The sequence below is a fragment of the Ochotona curzoniae genome, unplaced genomic scaffold, assembly GCF_017591425.1.
Source record: "Ochotona curzoniae isolate NIBS_2020 unplaced genomic scaffold, NIBS_Ocur_1.0 scaffold_4937, whole genome shotgun sequence".
NCBI lineage: Eukaryota > Metazoa > Chordata > Mammalia > Lagomorpha > Ochotonidae > Ochotona > Ochotona curzoniae.
The window spans coordinates 1,772,640-1,785,073 of record NW_024467126.1 but is presented as its reverse complement, the minus strand read 5'-3'; the positions used below and the strand labels follow the sequence as shown (position 1 = coordinate 1,785,073).

Genomic DNA, 12,434 nt, shown 5'->3' with positions numbered 1-12,434 from the left:
TCTTACACCCTCTGGTTTTCTGTCTAGCCACTCACCATCACTCCAAAGAAAATGACATGCACTGGTGGCGTGACGACCAGGCCCGCTCAGGCCAGACGCGCTGCGCACCCCACCGAGCGGGAGAACACCAACAGCAGGTAGACGGTGCAGCGTGGCATATGTGTGTCCTGTGCTGCGTGAAGCCCCCACACCAGTTAGGGAGAGCTGCCGCTGTCCCAGGCACCCGGCGGGCAGCAGCACAGGCAACGTGACCCCATGGGACCTCAACCACTAAAGCTGGGACTTCACGGGACAGAAGCCATCAGCATGAGATCCAACGACCTAGCCTTAGAAACAAAACAAAACTCGGCAGTTTCATGTCTTAGGTGATTCTAAAAGTGCCACAAGAAACTGCTAGATGCCAGGAACTAGAGCAAAATGACCTGTCTTTGAAAGCAAGATGACTAATTTGGGTAACTCAAGAAAATAAGGAACTGTAGGGAACGGCAAAGGAATTTATTAAGTAACTGGTTAAAAAAATGAAGGCAGGGGAGGGAAGGAAGTCCCGGTGTGGTAGCCTAGTGGCTAAAGTCCTTGCCTTGCATGTGTCGATTCCTTATTTGTTTTTTTTCTTTTTAAAGACTTATTTATTTTTATTGGAAAGTCAGACTTAGGGCCCAGCGCAATAGCCTGGTGGTTAAAGTCCTCATCCTGCACGTGTTGGGATCAACAGCCCATATGGGCACTAATTCTAATCCCGGTGACCCCACTTCCCATCCAGCTCCCTGCCTGTGGCCTGGGAAAGCAGTGGAGGACGGCCCAAAGCCTCGGGACCCTGCACCCATGTAGGAGACCCGGAAGAGGATCTGGGCTCCTGGCTTCAGATCAGTGCAGCTCCGGCGTTGCGGTCATTGGGGAGTGAATCATCGGATGGAACATCTTCCTCTCTCTATCTCCTCCTCTCTGTATATATCTGACTTTGCAATAAAAATAATTAAATCGTTGAAATAAATAAATCTTAAAAAAAAAAAGAGAGAAGGAGGTTTCAAAATATTTCCGCACCATCGGTAACCTTCATTTTAAAATCTCCTTTCCCCACAAGCTGCTAGAAGCCCTTCTTAGGCTGACCGGCTCTGCCACGCACACGGTGACCTGGCAGCACCTGGGGCCACATCCAGCCCCGGGGAGAGCCGACCCCGGGGAGCCCGCGCTCCCAGCGCTCCCAGCGCTCCGAGGGCTCCCAGCGCCCGCCCGCGTGGGCTGCCGGCTCGCGGGGACACGGCCACGGGCGACTCGGAGACCAGCGCGGCCCCCTCCCCGCTCGGGACCACGAGGGGAGGGGCGGCCGGGCCCCGCCGGACTACACTTCCCGTGGTGCTCTGCGCCCGCGCGGCTCCCGAGAGGCCCCGCGCGTCCCGGCGCTGCGCGCGCGGCGGGAAGGAGGGCGGCATGGACGACTCGGACGCGGCGACCGCGCGCCAGCCCCGCGTCCACCTGCGCCCCGGTTCCCTGCGCGACGCTGCGCCCGGCACGCTGCACCTGCTGCCCTGCGAGGTGCTGGCGACGCGGGCCGCCCCCGTGGAGCGCTTCTTCACGCCCGCCATCCGCCGCGGCCCCGACGGTGAGCGCCGCCGGCCCCTCCCCCCGCCGGCCGCCGCGAGGGCTCCTGGGAGTCGGGGCAGTCGGGGCAGCCGCGAGGGCTCCTGGGAGCCGGGGCAGTCGGGGCAGCCGCGAGGGCTCCTGGGAGCCGGGGGCGTGGCGCCCTCTGACTGCGCCCCGCCTCCCGCTGCAGGCCTGCGCGCGTCGTTCCGGGGACGCAGTCTGCGGGGCGAGGAGGTGGCCGTGCCGTCCGGCTTCGTGGGCTTCGTGATGGCGACGGAGGGGCCGGGGGCGGGGCTGCCGGACCCCGAGCCGCCGCAGCGGGACGAGCCGCCGGAGCGGGGCTGGGTGAGCCGAGGGCGCCCGGGGCGGGCGGCGGGCGGCGGGCGGGACCCCGGGCTGAGCCGCCTCCCTCCCCAGGACCACCGCGCCGCCGCCACCGCCAGCTTCGGCCGCTTCACGCTGTGGGGCCTGGAGGCCGTCCCCGGGCCGGACGCCCGAGTGCGCGGGGCGCTGGGCTGGCCCAGCCTGGCCGCGGCGGTGAGTGGACGCGGCGTCCCCGGGCGGGCTCCCCACGCGCGGCACGCGCAGGTGCGAGGGCGGCGTCTCCTCCCGCAGATCCACGCGCCCGTGGCCGAGGGCTGAGGACCCTGCTCGACGGAGAGCCTGCCGCCGCCGCCCGTCCTCCCCGCGAACAAGCCCTTCCCGCCCCGACGCCCGCCTGAGCCCGCCGAGGACCCGACGCCCGCCTGTCCCCGCCGAGGACCCGACGCCCCGACGCCCGCCTGTCCCCGCCGAGGACCCGACGCCCGCCTGACCCCTCCTGACCCCTCCGAGGACCCGACGCGCAGCCTGTGGCGAAGCATTTATTGCCTGGGGCGGGTGCAGCCGCCACCCGGACTTGGCACTCCGTGGTCCTCGGCCGGCCCCTCGGGGACCCTGCTTCAGGGCCGCCCGGCCTGCAGCCAGCTGGGCTCCAGCGACGCCGCCACGGCCCTGGGCTGGCCCTGCTGCCCGGTACCCCCGCGGCCCTGTCGCCGGCCAGGCTCTTCTCGGGCGCTGTCCTTAGCACCTCCCGGGCATGTCCCCGGGCAGGGCCTGGTCACCACTTGCCCCTCTTGCTCCAGTCCTTGGGGGTGAAGTGCAGACACTTGGAATCAATGCGAAGGAGCCGCTTGAGCATGGCCCGCTCGTGCCCGTCCACGATGTCCTCCGACAGCGTGAGGATGTACTGGCCCTGCACGGGAGGGGCCGGCGGCCAGAGGTCAGCCCGGCCCCGCCCACCCGGCCCCGCCCACCCCCCCGCCTGCCCGGCCCCGCCCACCCCGCTGCCCGGCCCCGCCCACCGCACCTGCCCCACCTTGTAGTAGTTGATGAGGTTGAGATACTGCAGCGTGGAGATGACGTCCTCCTTCTTGATGCTGGTGATCTCGCTGATCTCGCTGAGGGAGGCAGTGGGGCAGTGGGGCAGTGAGGAGCCGGCACAGGCCTCGCACCCCACCCTGGCCAGCTGGCAGGGCCACGCCATGCACCCCCCAGGGGGTGGGCTGGGCTCACTTGATGGTGATCTGCGGCCTCTCCCCGCTCTCAGACTTGAGTCCCATCAGGATCTCCAGGATGGTCTGGGACCAGTAGCTCCGATAGGATAGGAGGCCAAGGTCGGATAGGGGCTTCTCTGGGGTCCCTGTCTTCCCTTCGACCTTGGAGAGTTCGTAGCCTGTGGTAATGGAGAGACCAGGCTCAGAGCCACCCACAAGGACACCTGCACGGGTGGCTGCTGGGCTTGACACAGCAAGCTGTTGGGGGTGGCCCTGGTTGCCCAGCGTCCTGCCAGCCTGTGCAGCTGGCGGGAGGCAGGCTGAAGGGCTTGGGTCCTTGCCATCTGGGGAGCAGCACGTGGACAGCTCTGGCTGCTTTGGACAGCTGGGCTGTGACCCAGCAGGTCTCTTTCAATAAAGCAAACTTTGCAAAGACTGCAGCTGCTGACAAACTGCCTCCTGCCAAGCTGGCCCTGGCACCTGTGAGCTGTGTGACCCTGGCCGGTGCAGTGGCTGGTGGATGCTCAGGGAAAAAACATGCTCATGGGACCTGTGTCTGGGGGGCAGGGGGTGGGGGACCCCCACCCTTGGGGGTGTTTGCACTGTCTGCTGTGAGCAGGGCGCAGCAGGTCTCCTGCCACCAGAAGAGGGCTCTGGAAGGCATACTCTCTGGTAAGGCTTTTTTCTACTGTTAGAGCCCCGGGGCACCTGCTGGAAGTCCCTCCTTGCACTGGCCATAACCAACTCACAGTGGACTTGAGTGTGCCTGCTCTCCTGCCCTTGGTATCCCTGTTGGCCAGGCTGACCCTGTAGTGCAGCCTCCACAGCAAGGTGGGGAGGGCAGCGGGGGGGAACAGGTGTACTGGGCTCCTGCTGCAGGCAGTACAGCCCAGCAGGGGGCCATGCTTGGTGCCACTGCTGCCCCCCCCCCAATGGCACCCCAGGTGCAGCAGGTGGGCTAGATGTGGAAGAGTGGGGTGATATTCAGGATCCAGCTGAGATGGGTGGGACGTGTGAGAACCTGCTCCAGGAGGAGCAGGGAGCGCAGCAGTTACCCTACGAATGAGAGGGCCCATCTGGGTCCCTGGCCAGTTCCCCAGGTGGCTGTGCTGCACAGCCAGGGGAGGTTCTTGGGAGCCTGCAGTGCCTAGGGCAGGTGGCAGGTGCGCTGGGCCAGGCGGGCATGCACTCACTGAATTCAATCAGCAGTTTGCCATAGCCCCGGCGCTGGTAGGGAGGCAGGGTCAGGATGCAGGCCACGTTGTAGTCTTCTGTTGACTCCTTTTCCTGAAAGGGGGGGCAGGGCAGGTAAGGGGCAGCCACGGCTTCCAGCAGGGCTGAGGGCTGCAGGCTGGCCTGGGTGGGCACTGACCTTGGAGAAGTAGCCCACGATGTGGAAGCCCTTGCAGTCATACTCGGTCATGACGTAGAAGAGGAAGGGGTCTGTGTCATAGTACAGCGTCTTGTGGTCCAGGAAGCACTTGGCCAGCAGACACAGGTTCTGGGAGTAGCTCTGGAGGCAGCAGGAAGCGCTGCGCTGGGGCGGGAGCTCCCCTGCTCCCCCCAGCTACGGCCATGAGGCACGTGCTGCCTTGTGGGCCTTCAGCCTGCCTGTCACACCCGGCACTGTCCCCCCAGCTGATCACTCCTCTGCTGGGGTTCCACCATGGGGCAGCAAGGTCCCCAGCCCAGCAATTGGGGCTTTCCCCTCCACATGCAACTTCAGGAGAAACGCTGGTGACCCTGCAACTGGGCACAGCCATTCGGGCACCATGCGCCCACCTACTACAGAGCAGCACTTGGTCCAGCTCCCTGGCAAGCCTCATCCTGCACCCCAGCAGCCAGTGGTCAGCAGCCTGCCTCGTCCTCCAGGCTGCAGGACCAGGAGCCTCAAGGCCGGTGGATTGCTTAAGTATGCAGCCCTCCCCCTCCCCTGGCCCGGCCCTTCTGTGCTTTTCACACACATGGCCTCTCAAAACCGCACTGTGAGTACAGCCTTACCCACAGTACCCTGCGTGGGTCACTTCCTGGCAAAGCTTTTGCTGACCCCAAACTCGGGGTCTCTGTAACATGACACTTAACATACCAGGTCTTCTGGCGCTGCTAGCCACTGTGTCTCCCTCATGGAAGCTCCTGGAATATAGGCTCATCCCAGTACTGGCTGAGTGCCGCTGCCTGCCGAAGCCTGCCCCACAGCACCGAGTCAGTGACAATGGGCCAGGCCTGGGGCTGGCAGGGTGGCATAGCAGCTTAAGCTGTTTTCTGCAACACCCTACTTCCTGCTGTACTTGGAACCCTGTACCCATGTGGGAGACCTGGAGTAGCTAGTTTCTAGCTTTGGCCTCGTCCAGCCTGGGCCACTGTGGCCATCTGGGGAGCTAACCATGGGGCAGAAGCCCTCTCCGTAACTTACAGCCATCCTTCACATAAACAGCTGAACCTTTAAACAAAGGTGTGTGTAGAAGGCTGAACAAAGCCAGCTGCCCACCTGGAAGCCCTCTGACTGGACAGGCCAAGGTTTCCCTGCCCATCTGAAGCCCGCGCTCCCTGCCCCGAGATGCCACCCACCTTGTTTTTGCGCCCATCAATCTCGAAGAAGGAGATGGTGCCCTTGCGGTAGATCTCGTTGCCCGGGGGATGCCGGAGGTCACACTTGGTCTGGGGAAAGAGGGGCGGCTCAGCTGGGGCAGGGCAGGCAGCCGGGCCGGGGCGCTGGCCAGGACCCCAGCCTACCAAGTGGCGCTGCAGACACTTGAGGCTGCGGCCGTACTTGAGGCAGAACTCGCAGAGGTAGAGGACGGGCAGCGCCGTGAGCTCCTGCGGGTACGGGGAGAAGTACCAGGGCTTGAGGCGGTGCCGGCCTAGCTCGATGCACTCGATGTTCTTCATGCGCGTCACGATGTCGTCGTGGCTGCGGTCGGACACCAGGCTGCCGGTCATGCGCGGGGCGGATGGGATGCCGTCGGAGCTGTCCTGGGAGTCCTGCCAGGGCCGAGGAGGACAGCGAGTTACGGGAGACGGCCCACACCCCGACCGCACGAAGAGGTGCTGTCACCCCCGCTTTACTGAGACCAGTGGCCACAGCAGACCTTGACCCTTCCCCCAGGCCTCCCCTCGCCGGCCGAACCCCAAACACCACCTCATCCAGGCCTCCCCTCGCCGGCCGAGCCCCAAACACCACCTCATCCAGGCCTCCCCTCGCCGGCCGAGCCCCAGACCCACCTCATCCAGGCCTCCCCTCGCCGGCCGAGCCCCAGACCCACCTCATCCAGGCCTCCCCTCGCCGGCCGAGCCCCAGACCCACCTCATCCGTGCCCAAGCAGTTGGACTTGCGCTTCCGCCCTGGCTGAGCAGCCACTGCCCTCCGCGCAGACCCATTCTGCAGACAGGAGAACGGACAGAAGGGGGGTGGGGAGGTGAGACCGAGAGTGGTCACTGGGATGCAGGGAGAGGGTAGAGGGAGGCAGGGCGGGCCAGGGGGGCCTCACCTGGGGAAACACCGAGGCTGGGGCTGTCTCGCTGGGCACCGGCGTCGCTGGGGACACCACCTCCACTTTCCGTTTCTGCAGAGAGAAACCGAGACAGGTGGGTGAGATGGTAGGGAAGGTGGGACCTGAGAGAAAAGTGAGGTCCCTGGAATGGCGGAGGGTACCGTTGCGCGGTGGCTGGGCGGCAGGCAGGAGCTGGAGGAGAGCGGCTGGTCGGGCTCACCGCCGGCAACGGCCTCCCGCTCCTTGGGCAGGCTGAAGCGGAGCGTGATCTGGAGCGGGATGGGCAAGGTCTTCCCGCTGGCCTGGGCCGAGGCCGGCTGCAGAGACAGGTCCAGGGTCCGCTGCGGGAGACGAGGGGCCCCTCGGCCGGCCTGGACCAAACCCGCCCTCTGCCTTCTCAAGGCCGTGGGCCCAGCCGCTGCACCCCAGAGCCACATCTGCCACTTGGCGCCCATCCTTGGCCGGCGGAAGTGGGGGGGGGTGCTGCCTCCTGCCCATCCAGGAACCCCTTAGGCCAAGAGAGAAGAGGGGAGGTGGGAGGGCTACTCACCACCTCTCTCTCCGGAGACCCGGGGCGGGAGCCGGGGAGTCCGTTCTTGGTCGGCGTCTTGGCCTCCTTCTTGGGGAACTGGATCTTCTTTAGGTCCAGCCGTTCGTGGGTCACCCATTCATCCAGGCGTTTGTTAACTGCGGCAGTGGGCAGGGCTCAGGACGCGAGGCCACAGGCTGCACCCACCCACCCCCACCTCCCTATGCCTGGAGAACGGGAGGGAGGCCCAGAACTCACAGTCAATGTAATGGACGTAGAAGAGCTTGCGGCCACTAATGTCCTTCACGCTCAGGATCTCGGCCAGAGCTGCAGAGAATCAGCACGGCGGGAACAGAGCTCAGACGGGCCTGGCACGAGACGCACCCCTCACGCCCCGGCTCTGGCAAGCTCTCGCCCAGGGCCCTCGCAGACACCAAGTGTCACTCACGCGCCAAGCCCCGCCCCCGGTCCCGCAAGCCCCGCCCCCGGCGGCCTTCCCCTTTGGTCCCGCCCCCCGACGTCACTCACGCCACTCATCTTCGTTGTCCTGGTTCCGCCGCAGCACGGGGAGGCGGCAGCCCTCGATGATCTCCCCCTGGGGAGACAGCGCGGAGCCAGGGTCGGCTACTGTGGGGCCGCGGGCTCCAGCCACCTCCCCTGGCTCCCTCCGCCCCGCCCCGGGCACCGGACTCACCACCTCCGCCATCTTCCCTCCCTCCTACTGCCACTTCCGGCCCCTCTGGGAGACGTCACTTCCGGGATTGACAAGGCTCCAGGGTCCAGGGTTGCCGGAGCCTCTCTAAGAAAAAAAAAGAAAACGACCCTTGGGAGGCGCCCGCCGTCCGCTCGCTGCCGGGCGGTGGCGGGGAAAGGCGGCGTCGTGAGCCTCGGGCCAAGTCCTCAGGGGACTCTCCACCTCGGGCACCGCGATTGGAGGAAAACGGAGCCCGTCACGTGACGCCCAGCGGGTGCGACGCAGGTCACGTGGTGGCGGCACGGGTCACGTGGGCGCGTGTTTGGGCGCCCCCTGGTGGCGGGATTCTGTCCGTCGGTAAACTTCTAGAGAGTTCTCCCGCGTGCCAGGGTGGGAGTGGGAAACGAGACCCGCGTCCCATCCCCTGCGAGGCGAAGCCCCGTTCTGGGGAGGCCGGAGGGAAGGGTTCATGAACTGTTTGTGTTTTCAGTAAGTGAGTTGTTTGTAAGGGAGATGTTAGGGTACCCTTCCTCAAGCTGAGATGAAAGGGGACAACACCGACTAGAACACTTAGTATGAGAAGGAAGGTTTCAAAGGACAGAAGGGAAGCCATGGGGATGACCTGCAGGAAAGTTCCAGAAACACTGACTACACCAAGGGGGAGGAAAGGACAGCCATCCACCCTGAATGTGGTGGCCGAGTGGCTTGTGAGACACAGTGCGCCAGCGCCCGCCCTTGCCTTACAGGTCATGTTCTGTCCCTGGTGCTTGGGGTCAGGAGAGAAGCTAAAATAATACTTCATCATGTGAGGTGTTTATGGAGTGAAAGTTTCAGATGGTTGGGCCGGTGTCATGGCGCAGCTGCTGATCCTCCTCCTGGAAGTGCTGGCATTCCATATGGGTTCAGATTCGTATCCCAGCTGCTCCACTTCCCATCCAGCTCCCTGCTTGTTGCACGGGAAAGCAGTGGGGGATGGCCCAAAGTTTTGGGACCACCCTGTGCCCGCGTGGGAGACCTGACTTCTGGCTTTAGGATCAGCTCAGTCCCAGCCGTGCCAGCCAATTGGGGAGCAAGGCAGTGGATGGAGAGTCTTTCTCTTGGTTTCTCTTTCCCTCTGTAAATATTTTCAAATAAAAGTAAATACACTTTTAAAAAATTATTTATATGAAAGTGAGAGTTACAGTGAGAGAAAAATCTTCCTTGTGTGGTTGCTCTTTATTGGGCTGTGATGGCCAGGTGGGTCAGGATTGAGGAAGGCTGCTGTGAGAAGCTTCACCCGGGTCTCCAACTTCAGTAGGAGGAGCCCGAACACGGAGGCCGTCTTCCTCCTCTGCTCACAGGCATTAACAAGAGCTGGAGGGGTGGAGCTGTTTGGGTTGAACTAGGCTTCAGTGTCCATTGGCATGTATGAGAGCCGAATGGGATGTGGGACAGACTGGACGGGTCTGCTGCACATACTGGCAAGCACGGGAACCAGGGCTGGGCGGCTCGGGGCGGGGCGGGTATTGTGTTTTGCTCCATTGGTCCAGTTTTTCACTGCCAGCATATGGCTGAAGTAGTTGATTGGTATCTTCTGTCCTCTGCTGTGCTACCAGATGTCCTCTGCAGGTTCTGATAGACTGCCGTAGCCTCCATGTGCACCTGGTCATGCCCTCCACTGCTCCGTCTGAGCCTCTAAGGAGGCTCGGCTCTGGCATTTGTACTTCATGGCAGACCGTGGAACCTGCACTTCTCTGCATGGTTGGGTTCTGAGTCTGGCAGTTGGATTGGGGAAATCCTCAAAGAAACTTTGAGGTGATCCCAGACCTGATTCTTGTGTGTGCTTGCCAGTACATGGTCCGACACAGTCCATCACCCCAATCGGTTGTTGGAATTGCTGGGTTGGTTCTGTTTCCAGCCCTGTCTTCTACATGAACCAATGGGTGTTGTAGTCCAGCTCGATCTCACCCACTTCACACTCGGCCTTCACGCAAACCAGTGAGAGCTGCAGCCTAGTCGGAGCAACCCACAGTAACCCCCACCAGGGCCACCCCTGCCCTGGTTCCCATGCTTGCCAGTATGTACAGCAGGCTTGTCCAGTCTACCCTACATCCCATTTAGCTCTCATATATGCCAATAGGCATTGAAGCCTAGTTCAGCCCAACCAACCCTACTATCCAGCTCACACACATACTGGTGGGTGCCTTTCTGTCTAGCCACAGCTACCCCTGTCTTGGTTTTCTTGCTAACCCAAGAGTGGGAGTGGCAACCCCATAGGGAGGTGCCCACTATCTCCCTTCTGGGCCCACTCCCACTCCCGGATTATGCATTCTCCAAGTGGTTCTGGAGTTTAACTTGACAAAATTAGCCCTCAGTGCCAGCTGATGCTGTGGCAAAGCCCAACCAACCCTCACCCACTCTAGTTTTTGCTTGTACCTATCAGAACAGTCAGCCCAACCTGGCTTTTCCCTGATCTAGCTCACATGAGGCCCACAGGTGTAGTAGCCCTGCTTGGTCTGGTCTGTCTCCATCTCATCTCAACTCATGCTCTCCAGTGGGAATGGTGTTCTAGCAGGGGAGCCCTCCACATTCCTCCTGCCAGCTTTGCCCCTTCCCTCCCTGGTTCACATGTGTGCTGGCTGAATGCTGCAACCCAGTCTGGCATGGCCCGCCTGGCCTCAGCATTTGCCATTGGGTATTGTAGCTTGGCCAGGACCAGTCCTCCTGCAGTTCCAGCTCATGCTGGTGGGGGTTACAGCCTAGCACAACCCAGCCAGCCCCCAGTTCCAGCCCTTTTGTGTACTGAAGTGTGTTGCAACTGAATCCAGTCTGACCCACAGTCTATTATGGGGCTTGGATTCGCCAGTAGGTGATGTGAACTGGTTTAGTCTGGTCCGTCCCCAATCTGTACCAAATGTATGTGATGGGCGCTGTTCCCTGGCCTGGTCTGGACTGCTCCCTATCATGGTTCTTGCGCTCACCTGCAGGGACTGTGTTGCGACAGAGTTTCCCAAGCTCCTCCATCTGAACCATGGTCAGATTGTGTGCACATCGGTGGATCCATGGGCCATCCATGCTTAGTTCACCTCCTGTCCTAGCAGCAGCAGTGGCCTTTCCTGACTGGTCCTCAACCCATTCTGGTTCTTATAGTTGGTTGTTTCAGTCCAACCAAGCCTGGTCCACAGCCAGACACAGCTCACATGTGTTTCCATAGGGGCAGAGACCTGGGCTAGCCCTTCCTACACCTACCTACCTTGGTCCCCGTGCTGTCGGTGCTGGCATGCAGCCCAGTTTGGTGCATCCAGCTCCAGTTTACACTTGTACCAAGGGACACTGCAGCCATATCCAGACCAGAACGCAGCTCCCACTCCGGCCCCCGCACTCACCATTGGAGCCCTAACCCAGCCAGGTTGTCCCTTTAGCTTCCCAGCCAGTACTGTTCCCAGCCATAGATCACACGCATGCCACTGGTTGCTATGAACCAGCTTGGCATAACCCTTCACTTGTCTTGGTCTTTGCCTTAGATGCTGCAGCCTGGCCAGACCGGACTCACCCCAAGTCCCGCCAGTCTCACTGGTAGGTGATGGAACTGCGGGAGACCTGCTCAGTCTACTGCCACATCACTGGCTCATGTAAACCAGCAAATGTAAGAGCCTAGCGCGACATGACTTGTGCTTCAGCCTGATTTCTGTTCTTGCTGGTGAGGTAAGGTTTGCTCAGCCCTGCCCAGTCTGCCCCCTCCAAAACCAATCCACACATTAGACAGTTGGAGTAACCCTGCCCAGGCTGCCCAACACCCAGGCCTGGACCACATGCTCACTAACAGAGCTGTGACCTCAATGGGGGGAGTTTCCCAGGTTCCCCAACTTGGCCCACTCCCTGACATCTCACAGGCTCCAGCAGGTACTAGGCCCTTGCCCAGCATAGCTTGCTCCTCCATTTTGGCCTTTGTGTGAGCTGGAGGATGTTGTGACCCAGCCCACCTACACCCTATTTTAGGATGCACGTGCAGGTGTTGCAGCCTGGACCTGCCCAGCCTGTTTCCAGCCCCAGCACCTGAGTGTCAGTGGATTCCATGACCACTCAAGCTCATCACTACCCCAACTCTTGAGCCAACCAGCAGAACTTGTATTTCCACGTGGTTGGGCCCACTTATTCCCCTCAAAATCTACCCGCAGACCTGGTTCTCTCACATGCTGGTTAGTGTCTTGGCCTTGCCTGAAGTGGCCTATCCCTGTTCCAACACTTATTCAGGTTTTGGGATCTAGTCCGGCCAGACAGGCTCCCAGCCATAGTTTTCATGTGGGCTGGCATGTGGCAGTCAGCCATGTTCTTTGCTAACAGCCTATCTCGGGACTCCCAAGAGGGCTGCTGAATCAGTGTGACCCAAACAGTTCTTACAGACTCTCCCTGCCAAACCACCAGGTCTCAGTCCCCATGCTTGCCAGCAAGTTCAGTGAGCCCATCGCTGGGAGTCAACAGGATTTATTCCTGACTAACATACACATTGTCCTTATCCATGGATGTTCCTAGGCAGCAATTACATACCCCAGAGACCCTAGGGCTCGCCTCTGGGAAGCCAGCGGGTGGAGCCCAGTGCCACTTGGTGCGTGGCCACCCAAAGC

General features: G+C 61.6%; 2 protein-coding genes across 5 annotated transcripts; one reads left to right on the top strand and one right to left on the bottom strand.

Annotated features, from left to right (window-relative positions):
- Window positions 1-1,428: 1,428 nt before the first annotated feature.
- On the top strand, window positions 1,429-2,276 carry RNASEH2C (ribonuclease H2 subunit C). The gene is made up of 4 exons (XM_040970798.1): window positions 1,429-1,600; window positions 1,772-1,926; window positions 1,999-2,118; window positions 2,197-2,276. Exons 1-4 carry the CDS (start codon window positions 1,429-1,431, stop codon window positions 2,221-2,223), a joined length of 474 nt encoding a protein of 157 aa, XP_040826732.1. The 3' UTR covers window positions 2,224-2,276.
- Window positions 2,277-2,430: 154 nt separating this feature from the next.
- On the bottom strand, window positions 2,431-8,076 carry KAT5 (lysine acetyltransferase 5). 4 transcript variants are annotated; one of them, XM_040970681.1, is made up of 14 exons: window positions 7,831-8,073; window positions 7,665-7,731; window positions 7,395-7,463; window positions 7,158-7,294; window positions 6,769-6,924; window positions 6,605-6,679; window positions 6,421-6,495; window positions 5,850-6,098; window positions 5,685-5,774; window positions 4,489-4,629; window positions 4,310-4,403; window positions 3,136-3,295; window positions 2,939-3,020; window positions 2,431-2,815 (listed from the first exon to the last, which is right to left on the bottom strand). In XM_040970681.1, the coding sequence occupies exons 1-14, from the start codon at window positions 7,840-7,842 to the stop codon at window positions 2,681-2,683; spliced, it is 1,542 nt and encodes a 513-aa protein (XP_040826615.1). In that variant the 5' UTR covers window positions 7,843-8,073; the 3' UTR covers window positions 2,431-2,680. The 4 variants fall into 4 exon arrangements, with proteins under 4 accessions (XP_040826615.1, XP_040826614.1, XP_040826617.1 ...); XM_040970680.1 differs by having other exon boundaries at window positions 7,665-8,076; XM_040970683.1 differs by lacking the exon at window positions 6,769-6,924 and having other exon boundaries at window positions 7,831-8,067.
- Window positions 8,077-12,434: the final 4,358 nt, after the last annotated feature.